Genomic DNA, 25249 nt, shown 5'->3' with positions numbered 1-25249 from the left:
TTAAGTTTTTGATCATCTGACTACCCTGCTTTTCTATTTGAAAGATAATATGCACTCTTTTCTGAAAAATGGGTAGGGGATGGGGGTAGTAAAAGCATCACAGTTCAAGATTTTGCGCGACAAGAGGTGTGGTTTTTTTAACTGTGATGAAGAGGGATAACTCAACTTGGTATCAAACACTATTTCTGAACACTGTAACCACTTTAGCACTTTTAATTTTTTTTTTCTGTCTTCAGTTCCAAGCTTTAAATTAAGCTAATAAAATGAGTAAAAAAGTGGTTTTTTTTAGAATTCACCAGTTAAATCACTATGTTGGATGTTCTATTTTGCTTCCCTATTTCTGTTCTTCAGTTTTTGATCATCTGACTACCCTGCTTTTCTATTTGGTAGATAATAATTATGCACTCTTTTCTGAAAAAAAGGGTAGGGGGTGGGGGAAGTAAAAGTATCACAATTCAAGATTTTGCGCGACAAGAGGTGTATTTCTTTTAACAGTGGTAAAGAGGGATAACTCAACTTGGTATCTAACACTATTTCTGAACACTGTAATCACTTTAACACTTTTAATATATGTTTGTCTGTGTTCCAAGTTTCAAATTAAGCTTCACAAATGGGTAAAAAAAATAGTTTTCTCATAATTCACAAGTTAAATCATTATGTTGGATGTTCTATTTTGCTTCCCTCTTTCTCTTCTTAAGTTTTTGATCATCTGACTACCCTGCTTTTCTATTTGGAAGATAATATGCACTCTTTTCTGAAAAAATGGGTAGGGGGTGGGGGAAGTAAAAGTATCACAGTTCAAGATTTTGGCCGACAAGAGGTGTATTTCTTTTAACAGTGGTAAAGAGGGATAACTCAACTTGGTATCTAACACTATTTCTGAACACTGTAATCACTTTAACACTTTAAATTTATGTTTGTTTGTGTTCCATGCTTCAAATTGAGCTTCAAAATGGATACAAAAGGATTTTTTTCCGAATTCACAAGTAAAATCACTACGTTTAATGTTCTATTTTGCTTCCCTATTTCTCTTCTTCAGTTTGTGATCATCTGATTGTTATTTTGTTTACATTTTCACAATACAATATTGCAACTTATTCAGTAGTGTTTGCGTGAAAAAATCTGATACCTATGCTTAAACTTCAGTCGTTATCTTAAAATTTTGCGCGTTAAGCCCTTTATATTTTGTATTTTCCTGATAAAGCAAACATTGAACTAACAGAAAAAGTAACTTTTAAAACTACCTAATCACTTTGAAATTGGGCCTCCAAAGTGTTCTCCAGCCTTAAAACGGTACCACACACAATACTATGTATGCAGTCGTTATAGTAATGACGTAGTTAGCCGTCTAAGTGGTCTACCTGCCACTGTCCACAAAAACGGACACGATGTTACAGCCACGACTGGACATCTTCTTAAGACAGACTGCATGGTTGTATAAACTAAACATCAAATTATTATTATTTTTGTGTGTTTTTAAGTAAAGAATAATTCGTGTTGTTAAAATGATATAAAGAATAATTCGTGTCGTTAAGCCTTCTGCTTTAATAAGACAGTGTTCTAAATGGTCGAACGTGTAGCAAGGACCTGCAGATCCTGACAAACGCGTGACGTAAACGTTTTGATGACGTTCTCGTACATCTAGATCTGTTGAATGACTAACATAATGCTGATGAAAAACAACTTTCCGCACACACCAGTTATGAATTGATAACCTTGCAACACGCAGGGGACTTTCTTGACAACGTACCATACCATAAAGAAAATCATATCCCTGACAATTCTGCTTTTCAGTGAAGGTGGCGTACAAGTAGAAGTACGTACACTGACTGAGAAGCATGCTGTGTGTACTTTCAACAAACATTTTCATACACCTGAAACTATTGTTAAAATAATGGTTGTGGCTATATCCACGGATTCGTGCCTCTAGTCCCCATGCTATATCCACGTGACTGACGTCATCTCCGCTCGGAACTACTCGGAATCACTCGGAATCGTTCGGAATCACTCGGCAGTTTAGTCGTAGCCTCGCGTTGGCACACTTGGCGCCATATTGTTGAGATGGAGGTGGAGGAAGAAACGATTAGTGTTGGCGAAACATTCAACTCTTTTGACAACCTACAAACCAAACTGAAAGCCTTTCAGGAGCGCACTCATGTGCAACTTTCGAAACGTTCTTCGAGATCGATAACAGCCTTCCGAAAGCGCGCTCCGAACAGAACGTTCAACGATGCCTTGCAGTTTGCCGAGATCGACTATGGCTGCGTTCACAGTGGATCTTTCAAGTCTAAGGGTAGTGGTGCACGACCAAATCAATCGTAAGTATTTTTTTGCCACTTTGGTCATGTTGAACTTTAGCGTTGTAAATTCATGACATTCATAGCTCACAATCCGCTGCAATGTAAGCATGGTATTTATTCGTGGTTTTTTTTACATTTAGTCAAGTTTTGACTAAATGTTTTAACAAAGAGGGGGAATCGAGACGAGGGTCGTGGTGTATGTGTGTGTGTGAGTGTGTGTCTGTCTGTCTGTGTGTATGTGTATAGCGATTCAGAGTAAACTACTGGACCTATCTTTATGAAATTTTACATGAGAGTTCCTGGGTATGATATCCCCAGATTTTTTTTTCATTTTTGGCTCACGTAAGTGTAGCCTATGCGATGCTAACTTTTGTCCGTCTGTGCGTGTGTATGTGTGTGTGTATGTGATAGAAACTTTAACATTTGACTGAACACCGAAATACTAATTTTACCTGGTTATTATCCAAGCAACAGCTTCAAAGTATTGAAGCAATGATCAACATTTCGTCGGCACGTATGTAGTTAAAGTGTGTATCCAAAGAAAACGGGTGGTGGGTGTTTTTTTTTTTTGGGGGGGGGGTAAAACAGCTGACTGGTTTGTGTCGTGTATGGTATGTAGACCAGGTCAGGGGTCAAGGTTAGGTCAGATCGCGTGAAGGATTGTGGTATAGATACAGTTATCACCGAGCTGCAGTTCGCCGATTCGGAGAACACGCTTTCACATTGTTCGGTTTCGTAGCTCCAGAAAAATAGATAAAGAAGATACCAAAGGAGATTTCCTACAGGTTAATCTGCACAGCGTGTTTCCAGTGTCTGCGCGAGGAAGCGCTGTCGAAAGCGCTGTCGAAAGCGCAGTGTCGATCTGGCCATCTGGCAGTCGTGTCCCCGTAAGTACTAACAAGTCGCGTAAGGCGAAAATACAATATTTAGTCAAGTAGCTGCCATTTTTCAGCAAGACCGTATACTCGTAGCATCGTCAGTCCACCGCTCATGGCAAAGGCAGTGAAATTGACAAGAAGAGCGGGGTAGTAGTTGCGCTAAGAAGGATAGCACGCTTTTCTGTACCTCTCTTTGTTTTAACTTTCTGAGCGTGTTTTTAATCCAAACATATCATATCTATATGTTTTTGGAATCAGGAACCGACAAGGAATAAGATGAAAGTGTTTTTAAATTGATTTGGACAATTTAATTTTGATAATAATTTTTATATATTTAATTTTCAGAGCTTGTTTTTAATCCGAATATAACATATTTATATGTTTTTGGAATCAGCAAATGATGGAGAATAAGATAAACGTAAATTTGGATCGTTTTATAAATGTTTTTTCTTTTTTTACAGTTTTCCGATTTTTAATGACCAAAGTCATTAATTAATTTTTAAGCCACCAAGCTGAAATGCAATACCGAACCCCGGGCTTCGTCGAAGATTACTTGACCAAAATTTGAACCAATTTGGTTGAAAAATGAGGGCGTGACAGTGCCGCCTCAACTTTCACGAAAAGCCAGATATGACGTCATCATAGACATTTATCAAAAAAATGAAAAAAACGTATGGGGATATCATACCCAGGAACTTTCATGTCAAATTTCATAAAGATCGGTCCAGTAGTTTGGTCTGAATTGCTCTACACGCACGCACACACACACACACACACACACATACACACACACATACACACACACACACACACACATATTTAATAACCCTAAAGAAGATTCTTGGCTCACATTCATTAAAAGTTCACTTTCAAGACTTGGCTTTAATCATGTTTGGAAAAATCAATCTACTTTTGATACGAGAAAGTTACAATTTGCCATACAAATGAAATTACAAAGTGAATACATACGTTTTTGGAATAAAGCTAAATCAAAAGGAAGTGCAAGATTAAGATTCTATTCAAATATATGTGATACATATGAAATTCAGTCATATCTGACAATGATAGAAAATCGAAATCACAGGACAGCTTTAAGTCGATTAAGAACCAGTAGTCACAATCTAAAAATAGAAACTGGAAGACATCATAACATCCAAAGAGAAAATCGTTTATGTATGATATGTAACATTGTTGAAGATGAATATCATCTTCTGGATGAATGCGTAAAATTCCATGAAAGTAGAGAAAAGTTTAAAAAAGACGTGACTAATATTGATGTAGATTATCTTAATTATAAACCAAGTGAAATATTTATGGACAAAGATGTTCAAATATGTCTCGGAAGGTTTGTCGCAGAATGCTTTAGAATTAATAGCAATGTGTCAATAACCTTTTTGGTTTGAGGACAATAAACATTTGTTCTTGTTCTTGTTCTTGTTCTTGTTCTTGTTCACATACACCACGACCCTCGTCTCGATTCCCCCTCGATGTTAAAATATTTAGTCAAAACTTGACTAAATATAAAAAGTAGGCTACAGGCAGACAGATCTAGATCTAGTGTCTCGGACTCTTGCACCGTATCACTTATGCTTACTGTTTCTTTCTTTCTTTATTTGGTGTTTAACGTCGTTTTCAACCGTTCAAGGTTATATCGCGACGGTATGCTTACTGTGTGTGTGTATGTGTGACGGAGTGATTGAGTTTGTGTTACTGTTTGTCGATTTCTTACGTGAGCCGTGAAGGCTTCGCCTCTTGTTTGAATAAATGTCTTTGATGACGTCATATCCGGCTTTTTAGAATTGTGCTATGTTAAACTTGTAGGGTCCTGATTTGGCCTTAATGGTCCGCTGGACCCAAAAAACAATAGCTAACTAACTAACTAACTAACTGGCAGCTTGCTGAAGAATTTCTAATATTTATTTGCAGGCTAAATCATGGCAGTGGCACTAGTGGCAGCTTACTGAACAAATTTTCAAGTTTATTTGCAGGCAAAAGCATCGTTTCTTTTAACGCAAGAATGTGTTAGTGAGATGAGAACGTGGCGTTTATTGGTCAATTTTAGGATTTGAATACTATTTATACTAATGAATTACATTGTAAAGGCCAATCGAGGCGGTTTTACAAACTCGCAAGTTGCTCGGCTTATTCCGAACACTGTACTCCCGTGAAAAATGAGCATTGGGTGGCGCAGTGGTACGTAATCTCAGTGTGCGCTTTGAGTTTGACGCACTGAATGGAATTCCAAGGAGACATTTTGAGATGTTATGCGTGCAATAAATATATATATATATATATACAAAGGGACTTTGCTCTGTAAATCTCGGTCCCCCTTGAGGAGGGTCTGATGCTCCCAATAGGCTGTCTGTGAAGGGATACTTATTTCTCTCTCTATCTCTGCTAAGAGATTTTAACAAATCTCGGAAGAAAGTCTCTGCTGACTTTCAATTGTTTCTTTCACAATTTCTGATGTTTTATATATATGTTACCCTGCCTCATTGCAAAGGCCAATATTCCAGGTGTTTCACAGGAATCGACGACCTGAAGCGCATGCAGGTACCTGTTGAGTTAGCGTTGTATTGTGACCCTACAGCTCAGTGATTTGAATGTTACTGTTTCAGGACGTTCAAGAAGGAATGTCCATTCTTTCTGAGAACCCGGACTACTGATGATGGGCTGAAGCTGATACTGAAGACAGCAAACCTTGAGCACAACCATGAAATAAGCCAGGTAATCACTTTCAATCAATTATGCAGTCAGCTTCAAGAAAAATACACATATATATGTTACAGTAAGAACACGTACCTAGGGATTACGCGTAATCCCTGAATATTTCAGTGAATACGCGTAATCCCCGTTTCACTCAGGGATTTCACGTAATCACTGAAATTTCTAGTGATTACGGGCAATACCTGAAAAATTGTCCCAGTAATTACGCGTAATCCCTGATGCTCATTTGATCATCATTGCCAACGTTGCGACGATCATAGCATACCTGGTTTGGTCTGGTTAAAAAAAATGCAAACATTGACATATAATACAGTATGCAGAATTTTATTGGTCAAACATTCAGTAAGGTAAAACAGACTGACTCTCTCTCTCTCTCTCTCTCTCTCTCTCTCTCTCTCTCTCTCTCTCTCTCTCTCTCTCTCTCTCTCTCTCTCTCTCTCTCTCTCTCTCTCTCTCTCTCTCTCTCTCACTCTTTTTATCCTGTCCTCTCTGTCAGTTAGGTAAAACAGACTCTCTCTCTCTCTCTCTCTCTCTATTTCACTCATACACACACACACAAACACACGTGCGCGCACGCATGCATGCATGCATGCACACACACACACACACGCACACAGACACACACACACACACACACACACACACACACACACACACACACACACACACAACGTAAACTGCTCCACGACCTAAAACAAAGCATTTAAAAATTCTCAAGAATGGCAGAAACCATTGGCATAATCACTCCTTGTTCGCCAGCTCGCAGATATACGCAACTTCTTTTAACCATCCTTTCTGCTTGAGAAGTTTGTGCATCGGCTGCTTCGCGACGACGCCTGTTGATTTCTTTGATGCGTTCTGCCAGAATGGCAGAAACCATTGACATAATCACTTGTTACAACAATTGAGGCTGCTATGACAGCGTGAGTTACACAGAAGCCCAGCTTTAAGGCATTTACATCGCCTTGTCCTACACTTTTTGGCGCCAGTACAGTTGCATCTTGTGAAGCCTTGTCCACTTAAAGCGGATAGAGAAATCACCGCCGAACGCAATAAAACGTTTTTTTCAGTGTTCATCTCGTCAGCGTTTAGAAGGCGCTGAAAGCACAGATCGAATTGATTTCTGGAATACAGACCACTGAGAATACCAGCTTGTACGGCTACCCTGTATTGGTCTGTGTCTTCTCGTCTGTCAATTATGACACCAAGGATATTTCTAGGATCGCCTCTCCCACGATCAACAAGTGGAACTGGCACAGCAACATTGTCTCCTTGTTCGCCAGCTCGCAGATCTACGTGACTTCTTTTCACCATCTTTTCTGCTTGAGAAGTTTGTGCATCGGCTGCTTCGCGACGACGCCTGTTGATTTCTTTGGTGCGTTCTGCAACTCTGTGGTTTTCAGCAGAGGAAACAGGACTGTCAGATGGAGAGGGTGAGAGAGACGCCACGTGCTCTTCTGATTGTCCAGAAGAAACTGGACTGTCAACATCGAAAGCAGATGGTGTTGCTGTGGGCGAGGAAGGTCCTGTGGGTAGCTCAACGATTTCAGCTGTCATTGGCTGACTTGTCACATGGTCACCAGTGTCTTGTGCTGATGTGCTGTCATGTTCGTCTGGGAGCAGAACACCGTCTGTCACATCATGTGCTGGTGTTTCATCACTTGTAGCTTGGATCTGGTTTGCAACACCATCAGTTTGGGAGAGAGAGTTGTCATTGTCCGAGTCTGGCCTGATTGGTGTGACAGTAAGAAGATCCTCCTCAGTCTCCATCCGAGCAATCACTTCCACCGGCAAAGCCGAAGTAGTAAGTCCAACACGAGCCTCACAGCCACACATTGCAGAATATGGAGAGCACTTTATCCCGGAATGGAGAGCACTGTTTTTCTGGAACTGAACAAACTTGATGCCCGTAGGCCAATCTTGTGAGTCATTGTCAGCCATCCATGCCACCAGCATATCTTTAATGTCACCGTTGGCGCGCTCAACCGACCCCTGACTTTGGGGATGGCGAGGCTTACCATGCACCAGTGTTAGTTTTGGCCAAACTTCCTTCAGCTCTGTAATGACTTGTGAAGTGAACTTGGATCCGTTATTGCTTTGGAGAATAACGGGGGCACCAATGAGAAGAAAAATGTCCAGAAGATGAAAAGCGACCTCTGCAGCTCTTTTGGACGTCAAGGCTCGAAGGATGCAAAACTTCGTCAGGTGATCCTGGTACACCATGATCCATTTCTTGTTGGATCCACTAGGCATGCTTTGCATGTCAATTAGATCTACCTGACCCCTTGACGAAAATTCCTTGTTGGATCCACTAGGCATGCTTTGCATGTCAATTAGATCTACCTGACCCCTTGACGAGAATTCCTTGTTGGATCCACTAGGCATGCTTTGCATGTCAATTAGATCTACCTGACCCCTTGACGAGAATTCCTTGTTGGATCCACTAGGCATGCTTTGCATGTCAATTAGATCTACCTGACCCCTTGACGAGAATTCCTTGTTGGATCCACTAGGCATGCTTTGCATGTCAATTAGATCTACCTGACCCCTTGACGAGAATTCCTTGGTGAGTATTGGACGAACGACAACACCCTTCGTCATCGGCCGTTTTCGTTTCTTTTGACATTCTTGACATAGTGACTTGAACAGCTCAACGGCCTTAGTTGGAATGTTTGCATACTTCTTTTGTAGTTCTTTCAACATCCGGTCTCTTCCGCCATGGCCTGCTGAGATGTGGGCGCTCTTGACAACGTCAAACGTCTCCTCGATGCTCACGTAGTAGAGTGGCGACTCCTGCCGTGTCGAATGTCTCTGTATCAGTTTTTCTGTAGGCCCGCACTGGAGTACTTCATACCTGAAAAAACAATTAACATTTCACACATTGACCTTTCATTTGCTCACCATTAGTATGTCTCAGAGAGAGAGAGAGAGAGAGAGAGAGAGAGAGAGAGAGAGAGAGAGAGAGAGAGAGAGAGAGAGAGAGAGAGAGAGAGAGAGAGAGAGAGAGAGAGAGAGAGAGAGAGAGAGAGAGAGCATTTGTCTGAGACTGAGTAAAATACTAGATTGAAGTGAAAACTTATACTTATCCAACAGATAATATCCGAGCCGCCCCTTGGCATGGGAATTATCAGCTGCTGCTTTTAGGGCATCGATGGTCTTCTGATAGTCACACTTTGGAATTAATCCTTTTTTGTTTTCTTTAAATGATCCATGAGCTTTTGTGTAAACCTTTCCTCGATAGACATCTTGACTTTGCTTGAGGAAGAGGAAGAATGAAGCAACAAGCAGTGGTTCAGACACATTTGAAAACTGAATAGTATTCACTAACATTCGCTCATGTCTCCGTCGTTTAAACACACTTCAACTGCACTCACTGACGACACTGAAAGGTCCTCTAAGTTAAACTATACTGTGTGTAATTGTAAGTCATAGGTAATGTCGGTGTTCAGAGATGAAGATTACGCGAATTCACTGAATGCTCAATAGTAAGAACCCGTAAAATGACAGATCTAATTTCAGGGATTTCGCGTAATCACTTGGAATTTCAGTGATTACGTGAAATCCCTGAATGAAACGGGGATTACGTGTATTCACTAAAATGCTCAGGTATTACTCGTATTCCCTAGGTACGGGTTCTTACTGTAACATATACACAGTCAGCGCTGAAAGTCCACAAAATGGGGCACTTGCCTTTGGCTAGTACGTCTCATAATTTACTAGCCAGAGAGCAAATTTTACTTGCCAAACCAACCATTTCAATTCAGAGTTTCAGCAACTTTACTCGCCTTAGGCGAGTTGATTAACAATTCTACTCGCCATTTGTGATTTACAGATTTCTACTCGCAGAATACTTGCGACTTTCAGGCCTGACAGTACTGAAAGTCGAAAAAAAAGGTGCAACATTCAAAATGAGCTAGCCAGAGGGCAAACTGTACTGGCCAAACTGACTATTTGTTTCAGCAGCTTTACTGGCATTTGGCGAGTAGATGAACATTTCTACTCTCCACTTACTCTTAGTGAGTGACATGTTTCTACTGGCCATGGTTAGTAACATACTCGCCACTTTCCGCCTTCTTTCGTGTTCTGAGCACTGTTTATTAGAGTAGAAACATGTAACTTGCTGAGTAGAAATGTTCAGTTTATCTACTCGCCAAATGCGAGTAAAGTGGCTGAAACAAGTTCTTCTGGCTTAGCATTGCTGGGGACAAAATTGCTAAACTTGTCAATGTTTGCAGGTGGCATTTGACAGTCTTCCACGGCAACGGAAGTTGAAGGAAGAGGCACAGGAGCAGGTCCGCACAATGCTTTCAATGAAGGATGACAAGAAACTCATCCAGCAGCATGTTCGCCAGGAATATGAGAAAAGTGTTACACTCAAGGACCTTCATAATCTTGATGGCTCTCGCAAATCATCCAGCTTCAACGTTGAAACTGTAGTGGAAGAACTGCGCACATCGCCAGGTATGAACCTATATCTTTCCTTACAGGTTTAACTGAAGAGATGTATACATGATTTGTTTATTGACTGCTTTGTGTTGAGACGTTTTCAGATAATTTATTTCGTGCAGTTAGTATTGGCCTATACTATTAGGACCATACTATTAAGGGAATCTAAAGCCTCGTTTTGGCGCTAGAAAATACACAGTTAGAAAATGTCATATACTACTTTTCTTCACAAGAGTATCTTGAAGCGGATCCAGTTTTTTTGACACACAATAACAGTTATTGAAAGAAGCATTTGTTATGAATGTATTGCCACTATTGGTAAATTTGGACACCTGTGAAGCAAGTTTGAAACATAGATGTTCAAATGTTGTGTGGAGTGAATGCTGTGTGGAGTGCGCTCATTCTGAGAGCACATGTACACCACATTTGTTTGACTTTGAGAATAATCCAAGGGTTTCCCAGGTCTCCTATACAGTCAAACCTACCACACAGACACACCTTGCAATCTTTCACCGGAGAGACTGGTTCCCATGTGAACTTGATGATCAAGGGTGACTGTGTTTCAGGTTCCACAAGTCACAAAATGTTACGCTATTGTCACAAGAAACATTTACATATGCTTTTTGTCTCCAACAAAGGGGTTGATGATTAGAAAAAAAAAATTCTTATTAAAGTTCTTCACATTGCTTAATTTGGTGCTGCTTTGACTCCCTACATTTGTGGATAAAGGATTTGTTTGTTTTTTTAAAAACAGATGTTTAGCCAAATTGAGATCAAAGTTCACTCAAGCCTTTGTATCTTTTGCAGACAAATGTGTTAATTTGAACAAAGTGGAATATTAAAAAGTTTGATCAGGAAAAAAATGTTATTCTTTGTGGAATGCATTGTTCCATAAGTAAAAAACTGTTTCTTGTGACGTGACACATACATGATGAGAAATTTCAAGGAACATGATCTGTGAGCACTTTATTTGGCTATGAATGAAAAAAGTCCATCAAATGCTTATAAAAAAATCTAGGTTTTTTAATTCAAATGAACTAAATTCCAGCACTGAAAATGTTGTGCATCACGAGAAGCAGTTTTACAAGCAACACATCAAACACTAATTTCTCATTATGTCGACAACCTGCAGTCTTTTAAATGAAAAATATGAACAGTTCAATCATTTAAGGGGGCAGTACTACCTAGTGAGGGGTGCATTTTTGTGTTTGATGTGTTGCTTGTAAAACTGTTTCTTGTGACGCACAACATTTTCAGTGCTAGAATTGAGTTCATTTAAACGAGAAACATCTGAAATTATCCAGAGCCATTATTACACGCAGTCGTGTGCTTTTGTTTTGTTTAACTTCTTGATCAGAAACATTTTAGATCAAAAGAAGCAGTAAATTAGATAAAGTAATGGAACACATTTACAAGAATGTGCTCTTTCTTGTGACATGTAATTATGGTGTGACGCGATCACTATCGAAAGATTGATTCTGGGTTGCCTAAGAAAAGGAAAAGTGGCTGAGTGTGACGTGAACAGTCACGAGAAACTATACATTTTCAAGTGTTAATTTCATAACTTTAACATATATACTGTTCAAAAAAAGAAACGCATAGTTGCTACTTGCCAAATTTGTTTTATTTTTCGAAAAAATTAACAGAAAATCCAATATTTAGATTATTTGTTTGAAATTTGGTATGGACACAGTTGAATGCACACACAGTTCATTTGCATCTTCAAATCAATCAGTCAATCAATACGATTGGGTGCCGAGGCTGTCAAGTCAGTAGGGGGTGTGACTGCCTTGAGCAGCAACAACTGCCCGGCACCTTCTGGGCATGGACTGGATCAGATGCCGGATATCTTGCTGTGGGATGGTGTCCCACTCCTCCTGAAGTGCCTGCAATAGATCGCGGTGATTTGCCGGCGCTTCTTCTCGCCTGCGCACACGTCTGTCCAATTCATCCCAGAGGTGTTCTATCGGGTTCATGTCTGGCGACATGGATGGCCAGGGAAGCACCTGGACATGGTGGTCGGTGAGGAACTGGGTGGTGAGTCGTGCTGTGTGCGGGCGAGCGTTGTCCTGCTGGAATATGGCATCCTGGTCAGCCAGAAGAGGAAGGGCGTGTGGGCGCAGAATTTCCTTCACGTATCGCTGGGCAGTTATGCGCCCTTGGACGTGCACCAGGGTGCTCCTTCCAGCGGTATTGATCGCCCCCCCACACCATGACGCCTCCACCACCATGAACGGGTGCCTAATCCACACAGTTGGGCGCGTAACGTTCGTTTACTCTCCGGTAGACCCTCCTCCGACCATCATGTCGCTGGAGCAGGAAGTAGGACTCGTCGCTGAACCACACGTGTCTCCAGTGATTCCGGACGGTCCAGCGAAGGTGCTGGTTGCCCCACTGCACTCGGTTCTGGCGATGGCGGCGGGTGAGGACAGCTCCTCTGTGAGGTCTGCGAGCTCTCAAACCAGCTTCATGCAGGCGGTTCCGCACGGTCTGGTCCGATAATCGGTGTGGCCCGGGGAGAGCCTGGACAGAAGATGAGGCCGACAGGAAACGATTCCGGAGGTGGCGGAGCCGTATGAAGCGGTCGTGAGCAGCAGTTGTCGCCCTTGGTCTTCCCGCTCGTGGCAAGTCAGCAACGGAGCCAGTGGCTTGAAACCTGACCCACAGTCTACTGATGGTGCTCTGGGACACGTGGAAGTGCCTGGCGATTGCACTTTGACTTTGGCCTGCTTGTAAACGACCCAATGCAATTTGGCGGTCTTCTCTGCTCAATCGGGCCATCTTTCGTCGCTGAATTGTCGTCTGATTTCTTTGTGGCGAACAATCCGCTTTTATGGGTTTTGGAAGACATGATGAGAGCTCAATATTCCCCGAGTTTCACGAGATTACACTGAAGCATGACGAGTGGTCATGCCAAATGAGCAATTTTGACATTGTAGCCACTGATAACGCATGCGTCACGTGCAGAGCTCACTTGTGGCAATGGACGAAAGGTCGACGACCAGATAAACATTTTCTGCAGTTGGTGGATATCCTTGTAGCCATATAACTAAATTAACCAAATATTACAAGCTATGCGTTTCTTTTTTTGAACAGTATATGATTTAAACAAAAGAGTGTTCCATAACGTAGAAGCAACTTTATTTAAAGAAATTGGGGTTAAATTTATGTTCAAAATTCGATAAAAAATAGAAGTACATTTGTGTTTGCTACAATTAAACCTTTGATATCATTACATTCAAACATTTCAGATTACAATGAAAGTAGCTTTATTGGTATTTTCTCACAAATAAACTATGTGTGGATATTTTAAAAATGTCATCTGACAGGGAGCACCTTTTGGGAGTTGCTCGTATATATGGCCTTGTCGCGACGCATATTAAACTCATTTTTAAAGCTTTGTTTTCTGTTTGTGTGTGTCTCAGGGGCTGTTGTGGAGGTCGTGGAGCGCGAAGGCGTATTGGATGGCATCTTCTTCCAGAAGCAGGAATGGCTGGATATGTACAAGAAATATCCCGAAATCTTGCTGATTGATGCAACCTACAAGGTCAATGATCTCAAGATGCCTTTGTATATAATGTTGTGCATCGACGGCAACGGACAAAGCCAGATCATCGCTTTGTGGATAAAGAGGACAGAGGACAGACTCAGCATGCAGAAAATGGTTCAATTATTCAAAAAACACCATAACGTGGCACACACCAGATGCGTCATGGCTGATACAGACTGGGTTAAGCGCGACGTCGTCAAAGAAGAAATGCCAAACGCATACCTCCTAATTTGCTTGTTTCACACCTTGCGAACCTTTAGGCGTGAGGTGACAGAGAAAAAGATGAACATTACGTCTGGAGAGCGTCAACAGTGTCTCCGTCTCCTTCAAGAGATGGCATATGCTGACAGCGAAGAGGCGTATCAACGTCTGTTTCAAGAACTGCAGGAAAAAAAACATCCGCGTTCATCAGTACGTCACTGCGAATTGGCACCCCATTAGGCATCAGTTTGTGCAAGGACTAATGGTGAATGCTGGCCACCTACTCACTCACACTAACAATCGCCTTGAAGCAATCAATCATGCCATCAAGAGTGTCATTGGGAGAAACTCAAACTTGCTGATATTTTTTCCGGGAGCTAATGTAGTGTCTGTCGTCAATGGCACAGGAACGGGAACACAGAGCCATCCTTGTGTTCCAGAAGGAACCAACATGCAAAGCAACAGGTGAGCTTGGGGAGTTTCAGAAGTGTTTAACTCCATTTGCTTACGCATACCTCAAGCAACAGTTTGAAGCAGCCCTGCTGATTCAAATCCCCCCCCCCCCCACACACCACGCCAGAGATTCAGCTACAGAGAAATGAGGGGACATTGACGGTCTCGTCATCATCGTGCACCTGTGGATTTTTTAAGGCCTCAGAGCTTCCCTGTCGACACATGCTCGCTGTGCGGATGCAGCAGGAAACTCCTTTATTTTGCCATACCATCTGTGGCAGAAGGTGGTCCAAGGACTACTATAAGGGTACGTACAGAAGAAGGGAAACAGTTCTGTCTCGAGTCGGTGTTAGTGAGGCCCCTGTGCGGACAAGGATTCCGAGCCAGAATGAAAGGTACAACAAGGCATTCAGAGTGGCTCAGCGACTTTGTGCTGTTGCCGCTGAACTGCCATTGCGACAGTTTTCTCAGGCCATGAACGTGGTGGGGGATCTGGCACAGGCCTGGGAAAATGTTTGCTGTGTGGAGTTAGGAGTGTTCAACAGGCCAGACGGAGAGCAACATCGATCCCATTCAACCAGTCTGCCCCAGACCTGTGCAAGCCCAGAACCGTCATTGTCTTCAACCCAAGCCCCTCCAGCCCGATCCTAAACTGCCAGAGCCAGAGCCCAAAGGACACCGCCAAGTCAACACTTGTCTGACATCCCTCACAACGCCCCTCTAGCCCGATCCCATTCTCAAACTGCCAGTGCCAGAGCCCAAACGACACCGCCACGTGAACACTTGTCTAACATTTGTCACATTTCCCCTCCAGCCCGATCCCAAACTGCCAGAGCCAGAGCCCAAAGGACACCGCCATCCTTGAACCTTGAAAGTGGGATGAGCCCCCCCCCCCCCTCCACATGCTGATCTCCCCCTGAGTTAAATACAACTGCCTTCAAGGATGAAAAGCAGAGGGCGGCCAAAGGGATCAGACATCACTGTAATTGGCCTTCCAAAGCAGAAGAAATCCAGATTGGGTCCCATGGCATTTGCACAGAAATTACAGTCAGAGAAGGAAGAAGAGATCCTTGGATGGTTGGTACCAAACCTGTCAAACCATTACTGTGAGAAGCTACTAAGTGTTACTGACCTACCAAAGCAAAGTGATTACCTTCCTCTCAGTATTCTTGATGACAATGTTGATGTTGTTACTGTGCAGACATTTTTTGACAGGGGAGCCTGGTTACTTATTTTTATCAATGATAGATAACATGAGAAAGAACCCACAGTACAATTGTAAAATGTGCCAGCTGAGCCTTGGCTTGCATACTCAAGCAATTGTCTGTGATGCTTGCTTGCTTTGGTTCCACATTAAGTGTGCAACCTTAAAAGGAGCTGTTCCTAAAGGCCGATTTTGGTTTTGCAGGAAGTGCAGGAATGTTCAGGTGCACATGAAATAAAAACAAGAATGGTCACTTTATGGACTTGGCTGTACTTGATCAATTCACATTACCCCTTCGTCGAAAATAATGATGTATTGTCATACCCAGTCCATAAATTCATCAATAATGTTTTTGTCATTTTTGTTTGTGGAAAGCAAGAATTCTTCCTTTCACCAGCCCCCGTAGCGCAGTGGTTAGCGCATCGGGCTGCGGGCCGGGAGGTCGTGGGTTCGAATCCCATCAGGGTCATGTGGGTTTTTCGGGCTACGGTCGGCTCCTACCCAGAGTGGAAGTGCTATGGTTCCTATGGGAAGGCTGCGATCATACAGCCGAGTGTCATTCATTTAACGAATGCGACTTTGAGGGTGCTCAGGTTCTGTATTCCTGACCAACACCGCAGGTGCGGCAGTTCTCGGGCCTGGTTGACGCCAGGATATATTATGACAGTAAGCGTAGAGTGCTGTCCTGTCACGTAGTCTCAAAAACCAAATTGGAAATCCAAAGCATCATTATAATCATCCTCATCTCATTAATCAAAATATAAATTGTCCTTGCTCTTGTGGCCCTTCATGCCCGGAGCTCTCATGGTGACCTTGGTCTCAGTGTTCCTGTTCGATCCTTCCCTGAATAGTAGTTCTGCTGTCAGTCTTCAACTTGTGACGTTCTGGGGGGGTCGACGGAGGGACGTGGTGGCGGTCTGCTCTCTGGAGGGGACGCTCACCCAGTCTGGCTCCGCGACTTAAAGTCAATGTCGTTTGTAGGGGGCATAGTTGGTAGTGGGCTGCGTCCGTTAACTCGGGACAGACCCACTACTGAACACCGTCGAAGTGACTCAGCAGAAGTGCAGTGTCATCTTCCGAGGGTAGCCTACCGCAGCGGCCCGACATCCCCCCCCCCCCCCCCCTGGAGCGTCTGTATAATCGACAAGTCTGGCAGCGGAACGAAATTCAGAGGTGGTTGGAGCAGCGAGTGCAGGGACGGGGCGGTGTGAGAGCACAACGGGACAAGGGAACAAGTGTAAAGACGGGGGAAAAAAATTCTTCCTTACTGTGTACCAGGCATCTGACAGGGCCGTTACTGTTGTTACCTTTGACATCTGTGAATTTCTGTTCATACATCATTTAATATTTTATTGTAGTACCTGTATCAAAGTGCTTCAAAACATAAAAGCTGTGACATTTTATGTACATTTTCATATTTTAAGTCCAGGATTATTTTCGCTTTTTGTGTACAGTTCTCCACTTGTTTCACTTTCCATTACTTGCACCTGGTTTCAAAGAATGTCAAGCTTCATCAGAGATGCGAACAGGGGAGATTTTGCTGTAGATACTAGATGGTACACTTTCTGTGAGCATCGTTTTCTTGATTGGCTTACTTATGTACCACAACATTAGTGATTTGATTTTACTACACTGACACATGGCATTTTGTGTTGTCTCTCGTAATCAAATTTGCCTTCTCTTTGCTTTCCCTACAACAGTGGAACCCGCCGTTTAAGACCTTCAAAAATCTGAGCAAATCAGGTCTTAAAAAGGGGAAGGTTTTAAAATCTTAAAATGAGGTTAAATTTACAGAGATAATGAAAACAAATCTGAAAAACCAAGGTCTTAAAAGGAAGCAAGTTTTAAATTGGCTGGGGTGTCTTTAAAGGGGAGTCTACTGTACAAGGCATCATTTGGGACCCTTTTAATTGTGTAATGTATGTACATTTTAGGACTTTTGTTGCAATTTGGGAAAAATTGTATCACAAGTACCAACTTGCATAGAAGAATAATGTGCTGGTGATGGCAGTACAGATATATGTGGCATGAAATGAACATATTAAATAGTGTTCAGGTTTTCATTGGAATTAGTAACAAACAACAATAGCACATCATTACACCATGGTTTGAAATGGTTACCACAGTCCAAAGTATGTTTTGAGATAAAGGGTTGTCTCTCAATCTATTGAATAGTGTACATCATATTTGTATGTACTTTCTGACAATGCCGGACAGGGTGTCTAATTCTAGTAATTGTCACGCTGAGTTTTATGTGAGATTGTGAAGGTCTTCTGTATTGAATGTGTGCTCAAGGAAAAGAGTACAGTTTTCCAGTGAGTGTTTTTGTGTTGGTACAGGAAGGGATATATATCATTATCATATTTTAGGTGAGTTATTCAACTGTGGAACACTAAATTGGTACTAGGAATGATATTATATTCCTCATTTTGATTAATGCTTATTGATAATTTCAATGTTTTGATACTGAGCAGGGTACATCAAATCAGGTGGCACAATGTGTTTGTTTTTCTCATGGTATGTTGCTTTGTTTTGGTCATCATTTGTGGTGTTTTTGTTGACATTTGGTATGTTTGATTGTGTGACATATTCTGAATCTTAGGGGGTACCTTAAGTTTGGTGGAGGTGAAAGTAATTTTCCACATCATAACTACTTCCCATTCATTAGATTACCTGTTCTCAGCTCGTGTCGTGAAGAAATCTCAGAACATCATACATGACCCCACGCACCCTGCAAACGCAACACGGTGGCCTAGTGGTAAGGCCTCCGCCCAGTGAGCGGGAGGTCGTGGGTTCGAACCCCGGCCGGGTCATACCTAAGACTTTAAAATTGGCAATCTAGTGGCTGCTCCGCCTGGCGTCTGGCATTATGGGTTTAGTGCTAGGACTGGTTGGTCCGGTGTCAGAATAATGTGACTGGGTGAGACATGAAGCCTGTGCCGCGACTTCTGTCTTGTGTGTGGCGCACATTAAATGTCAAAGCAGCACCGCCCTGATATAACCCTTCGTGGTGGACTGGGTGTTAAACAAACAAACAAACAAACGCACCCTGCGTTCTGTCTGTTTCAACCCTTACCATCAGGTAGGCGGTTTCGAGCAATTAAAACCAGGACATGTAGATTCGGACAGAGTTTCTTCCCACAAGCGGTCAAGACGATACCCGCGCGTCCCTGAATAGTCTGGTTTTATTGATTGCGGAAAGTGCTGTGATAGCTGTATCTCTTAATCTACTTAACTTCCATGTGGTGCTCAGTTATGTGATACTTATCTATAAAAAGGCATGTGTGTCTTTGTGTGATATAATTTGCTGACCATCAGATCTATGTTTATTGCATATTATGTTTTAATTTGTTATTTTTGCTATTTCTACCAGCGACTGCGATTTCTGTCACGTTATAAAAATACATGAGGCAGTGACGTGTGTGTGTGTGTGTGTGTGTATGTGTGTCTGTGTGTGTGTGTGTGTGTGTGTGTGTGTGTGTGTGTGTGTGTGTGTGTGTGTGACTTGAGGCGAGGAAGCATGAGTGTATTCTGCTAGTTTTAGTGAATGTATTTTTATACTTGTGCTGTCCAGTGTTGTTTTTAACCTAATGTTGTTGTTCAATTTGTACAAATGATGCGTGTGTTGGTGTATATGGCTGGATTGAAATGTTTCGTAACCGCAATGTACTCACAAATTCCCAACCTTGGGCAATTAAAGATTCTGTATTCTGTATTCATTTATGTAGGTGTATGCTTCATATTCCCTGTTTTTTATTTCCTTGGGATAGTTTCATTTGGCATGATATATGTGTTGCTGTATTTAATGTTTTACTTATTTGGTTGATTGTTCAATTGAAGACTGAAGATTTGTACTGACTGTGGATGATGCACTGTGAGTGATCTATTAACCTTCATCCGATCAGGCTTTGAACTACTCATTTCGGATGGTGTGGCTTGTGTACGACCGATATTGTAGAATGTTTCCCTGGAGGTGTAATGCTTATCATCTGCTAAAACTGATCTATTTGACAATTAAGGTGATTTTGTACACAGTCATATGCGACTACATGGAATGTTAAAATGTGAGGTTCTGTAAACTTGGTTGGTAATATGTGATATATGTCTTCATGTATGAGTTGTTATTGGTGTTTCCTTCATATGTCATTACAAAATATACCAGCTATCTACTTGATGGGTGTCTCACCAGCCAATCCTGACTTGCTGAGTTTGACTTTTGTGGTTGTGAATGTGTTTGGAAGCACTGTTCCCTCTCTTTCTCTCACACCCACACACGCACACTCACCTTTACATACGTATTAGAAATTCATTCACAATTGTGTCAACAGATCATTGTTGGTGAACATAAGAAAGCTAGGAATTTTGAAAGATTCCTAAATGAAGTGGAACCGATTATTTGGAGGGCATAAAAGGAGGGTTCCACTACAGCATATCAATGTAATGTTGCTCGCTGATAACACATTAATTTAATGTTTAAATGATCTTCCAAAACATCCTCGAAGTGACATGTACGAACATATGTACACCAAAGGAAGTAATACTTAGATGTTATGTGACAAGTAATAAAACTACACCATGAGATGATAGTGGAAAATTCAATTTAATTTTTAATGAATTTGTTAACATATGTATCTCAACATAAACGGGTATATATAGTGCTAACTAAGTTTGCTGTACAGTTTTCAGGAACATGTATTTCATCCTCCACAAAAACTACAATTTCAGAATCTTCCTGCATGTGTCTATGCAGGAAGATTCTGAAATTGTAGTTTTTGTGGAGGATGAAATACATGTTCCTGATAACTGTACAGCAAATTTTGATCTTCAAATATCTTTCATTATAAAATTGATGAACCTGGATATAAAATTGGCCTTTTTAATTAGGTGATGGACACAGCAAACTTTAACAAGCAGATACACACACCAGACGGGCGCTGTGGCGGGGTGGTAAGACGTCAGCCTCTTAATCGGAAGGTCGAGGGTTCGAATCCCGGCCACGGCCGCCTGGTGGGTTAAGTGTGGAGATTTGTTCGATCTCCCAGGTCAACTTATGTGCAGACCTGCTTGTGGCTTATCCCCCTTCGTGTGTACACGCAAGAACAAGAACAAGTGTGCACGAAAAAGATCCTCTAATCCATGTCAGAGTTCGGTGGGTTACAGAAACACGAAAATACCCAGTATGCTTCCTCCGAAAGCAGCGTATGGCTGCCTAAATGGCGGGGTAAAAACGGTCATACACGTACAAATTCCACTCGTGTAAAATCACGAGTGTACGTGGGAGTTTCAGTCCACAAACGCAGAAGAAGAAGAAGAGGAAGAAGAAGAAGAAGAAGAAGAAGAAGAAGACGATACACACAAAAAAAGCCCACAAAAAAACCTAAAACTTGAGGGAATTTGTGTTGCAATTTGTTTTAATAAAATAACAGACTCTTTGTTGGGTCTTTTGACAGTAAAGAGAAGTAACTGAATTCACAAAGTCTTTGCTGAACGACCGCTTGGTCTTCTTGGTTTTCAATAATAAAAAAATTAAATATGGTGAATTCAAAATCATTGGAGTACTGTGGGGAGTTGTGACTGATGGAGTTCGGCCACTCAGCACAAATCTAGCGAATAGGGAAGACCAATACATCATTCTTCATCTTCCGGTTGGTAGCCTTAGTCCACAAGCTGACAACGACAACACTCACTTTAAATGGAAAGCGTTTAAGCAAGCAACACATGCATCACGGGGCGGGGCGGGGATATAGCTCAGTTGGTAGCGCGCTGGATTTGTATTCAGTTGGCCGCTGTCAGCGTGAGTTCGATCCCAGGTTCGGCGGAAATTTATTTCAGAGTCAACTTTGTGTGCAGACTCTCTTCGGTGTCCGAACCCTCCCCCCGTGTACACTACATTGGGTGTGCACGTTAAAGATCCCACGATTGACAAAAGGGTCTTTCCTGGCAAAATTGCTTAGGCACAGTTAATAATTGTCTACCTATACCCGTGTGACTTGGAATAATAGGCCGTGAAAGGTAAATATGCGCCGAAATGGCTGCAATCTACTGGCCGTATAAAATTTCATCTCACACGGCATCACTGCAGAGCGCCTAGAACTGTACCCACGGAATATGCGCGATATAAGCCTCATTGATTGATTGATTGATCACACTGCATCAAAACTCACCGCAAACTAGGAAAATGCAAATCCCGAATAAACAAAAGTTTAGCTCAACATGGTTCGTATTAAGGAGGGGAACCTGCTGCTGATCGATCTTTGGACGCTGTATACCACTCATGAAGTCTAACTTGTGATTAAAAGTTGAATTTTGACTTTGATATTTGATAGCTGACGTCCTAGTCATGTCAGTGAAGTGCCAAACCGAAAGCAGGAAAATGTTGGGCGAGAGTAGCGTCCCTTAAGTACGATGACGTCAGTCACGTGGATATAGCATCGGGACTCGAGGCACGGATCCGTGGATATAGCCACAGCCTAAAATAATAGGCTGACAACACGCAATTAACATAAATACCACCGAACAATACCGTCAAGTGAGTCGATGTTGACCAAATATATCACACGAAGGCGATATAATTTTCTTCCGCAAAAAAACACGTCTTATCACGCTGCGTTCAAGACGGAAAAAGAAGTTGGGAGATTTAACACCCTTGAATTATCGCAGGTTTGACTTTCTACAGAAAGGCGACCAAATTATCTTTTCTGATTATCTTACGGAGGTGTCAGCCGAACCAGGTCATAACCAAATTTAAGTAAAGACTTGAATTGGTATGTGCCAAGCGTCACAATGTGAGTAGTAAAGAGGCTTTAAGTACCAAACATTAATTTAGAACACTGCGAAGGTTTATTGGGAAAAGCAGCTTATCTTTGGTATTGGGTTCAAAGCCACAGTTCTGTTGTGAATTGCTTGCATCGCAACAGCTGGCTTGCGTGTAAGCGGACTGTCGCCGGAAAACACTGTGACTAAATGTAAGAATAAAGAAAAAGCCCAAAAGATAAGGAACATTTAAATATATAACATGTAGAAACATATTAAAAAAACACATTGTATCGTCATATAATTCCGACAAAGTACCTTATTCAAAACAAAATATTGGTTTTGCTTCAAATTTCAATGCATCTAGAATAATTATTTTTGACTCACCTGAGTCTTAGTAATCGTCCGTGGGTAATTAGCCGGCCGGCTGGCCTTCCGTGGACAATAAATTTAAGTTTGAGGTTATCTAAAATGTTTTTTTCAAGCTAGACCTGTGAAACATTGCACACTTTTAGGGTGTGATGATCTCCCGACATGACCCCACTTTGGTTGACCCTGTCAAGGTGGGGGTTCTTATTGGGGAGTGGGGTTCTTAAAAGAGACGGAAACTTCTATTGGGTAGGGTGGTTTGGGGATAGGGGGGGGGGGGGGGAGAGAGATTCTTCTATGAGGTTGGGATGTTTGAAAAAAAACAAACAATTTATTAAAGTAGGCTCCTATGACAACGTTTCCTGCGTTTCAGTTTCAGCACAGCTTATGAGTGGTAAACCTTAACCTCAACACGTTATCGACATGCAAATGCAAGTAAGCTTCACTTCCCAGAATGAACTTCGTAAAGAATTGTCAACCACTGCCTGCTGTCTATGTACTGTACATAAAACTGTGAGTAACAGCCGGACACACACACACACACACACACACACCACACACACACACACACACACAAACACACCAAGCACACACACACACACACACACACACACACACACACACACACAGGCACACGCACGCACGCACACACACACGTTTATTTCGACTTTCACGTACGTTGATTCTGCTGTACCATCTATTTGTCACGTTGTACGATAATTTTGAAATTGAAAAGTCACGAAGTTTTGTTTCTTGATATGTTGAACGTGTGCTTCGCTTTTTACATTTAGTCAAGTTTTGACTAAATGTTTTAACATAGAGGGGGAATCGAAACGAGGGTCGTGGTGTATGTGTGTGTGTGTGTGTGTGTGTGTGTGTGTGTGTGTGTGTGTGTGTGTGTGTGTGTGTGTGTGTGTGTGTGTGCGTGCGTGCGTGTGTGTAGAGCGATTCAGACCAAACTACTGGACCGATCTTTATGAAATTTTCCATGAGAGTTCCTGGGATTGATATCCCCGAACGTTTTCTTCATTTTTTTGATAAATGTCTTTGATGACGTCATATCCGGCTTTTCGTGAAAGTTGAGGCGGCACTGTCACGCTCTCATTTTTCAACCAAATTGGTTGAAATTTTGGTCAAGTAATCTTCGACAAAGCCCGGACTTCAGTATTGCATTTCAGCTTGGTGGCTTAAAAATTAATTAATGACTTTGGTCATTAAAAATCTGAAAATTGTAAAAAAATTATTTTTTTTATAAAACGATTCAAATTTACGTTCATCTTATTCTCCATCATTTTTGGATTCCAAAAACATATAAATATGTTATATTTGGATTAAAAACAAGCTCTGAAAATTAAAAATATAAAAATTATTATCAAAATTAAATTGTCGAAATCAATTTAAAAACACTTTCATCTTATTCCTTGTCGGTTCCTGATTCCAAAAACATATAGATATGATATGTTTGGATTAAAAACACGCTCAGAAATTTAAAACGAAGAGAGGTACAGAAAAGCGTGCTATCCTTCTCAGCGCAAGTACTACCCCGCTCTTCTTGTCAATTTCACTGCCTTTGCCATGAGCGGTGGACTGACGATGCTACGAGTATACGGTCTTGCTGAAAAATTGCATTGCGTTCCGTTTCATTCTGTGAGTTCGACAGCTACTTGACTAAATGTCGTATTTTCGCCTTACGCGACTTGTTTGTTCTAATGCCATCATTATCTGTCCACAGGATTTTTGTCTTGTTGGTAACCGGTCCTGAGAAGGGGCGGTGTGAGGGGCAAGGTACGGAGATATCTGTTTTGGATTTTATGCCTGGCTATATGTAAAGGAAGAACATTAAAAACAGAAAGAAAGCGGCAACAAGCATTCAAAATCTCACGGGGGATAACCTGACATAAGCGGGGCAGAGGGTGTACGCGGGGCCTGACCACTTTCAACTCAAAGCCATGACGTTCCCTACACAAGGCTTTGAAAACGAACGGATAAGGGGCGTAACTCCTTAGTCATATTACAGTTGAAAAATCAAAGCGGGTCGGCTTCACTCAATTTCTTGGCATCAGAGGCTTGACATAAATTAGGAAAACAAATAGTTGGACCCATCATGGACCAACTAAAACGCTGTAGGGCAGAATTAATATTTTGATGGTATTTTTGAACGTTCTCAGCGTCACTGCAGGAAGTGGCGTTCTCAGCGTGCAGAAAGTGAGCGTCAAGTCCCTTTGTATCAACAACGAAAATCTTTGCATCTTTGAATGAATCGAAACGCACGAGTGGTAAATTGAGTGAAGCCGACCCGCTTTGAATTTTCAACTGTAATATGACTAAGGAGTTACGCCCCTTATCCGTTCGTTTTCAAAGCCTTGTG

At 41.9% G+C, this 25249-nt stretch overlaps 2 protein-coding genes across 3 annotated transcripts in view; both read left to right on the top strand.

Annotated features, from left to right (window-relative positions):
- LOC138972681 (uncharacterized) overlaps positions 1-25249 on the top strand; it is a 57063-nt gene that overhangs the window by 17069 nt on the left and 14745 nt on the right. The window contains exons 1-3 of one of the 2 annotated variants that reach the window (XM_070345334.1): positions 4360-5905; positions 23255-23394; positions 24614-24666. In XM_070345334.1, coding sequence (XP_070201435.1) covers positions 23336-23394; positions 24614-24666 — 112 coding nt within the window. In that variant the 5' untranslated portion in view covers positions 4360-5905; positions 23255-23335. Of the gene's footprint in view, positions 1-4359; positions 5906-23254; positions 23395-24613; positions 24667-25249 lie in introns of those variants that run through there. The other variant, XM_070345335.1, reaches the window with a different exon arrangement.
- On the top strand, positions 9713-17005 carry LOC138972679 (zinc finger SWIM domain-containing protein 3-like). Its single transcript, XM_070345333.1, has 2 exons — positions 9713-10366; positions 13777-17005. The coding sequence occupies exons 1-2, from the start codon at positions 10207-10209 to the stop codon at positions 14340-14342; spliced, it is 726 nt and encodes a 241-aa protein (XP_070201434.1). The 5' UTR covers positions 9713-10206; the 3' UTR covers positions 14343-17005.

The sequence above is a fragment of the Littorina saxatilis genome, linkage group LG8 (genome assembly GCF_037325665.1).
Source record: "Littorina saxatilis isolate snail1 linkage group LG8, US_GU_Lsax_2.0, whole genome shotgun sequence".
In the NCBI taxonomy this organism is placed as follows: domain Eukaryota; kingdom Metazoa; phylum Mollusca; class Gastropoda; order Littorinimorpha; family Littorinidae; genus Littorina; species Littorina saxatilis.
This window is presented reverse-complemented; position numbering and strand designations above follow the sequence as displayed.

Excerpts from the sequence above, each read along its gene's own strand:
- LOC138972679 (XM_070345333.1), top strand. The coding sequence starts at position 10,207 with ATGCTTTCAATGAAGGATGACAAGAAACTCATCCAGCAGCATGTTCGC. Across the intron at positions 10,367-13,776 it reads AGAACTGCGCACATCGCCAG|GGGCTGTTGTGGAGGTCGTG; the intron begins GTATGAACCTAT and ends TGTGTGTCTCAG.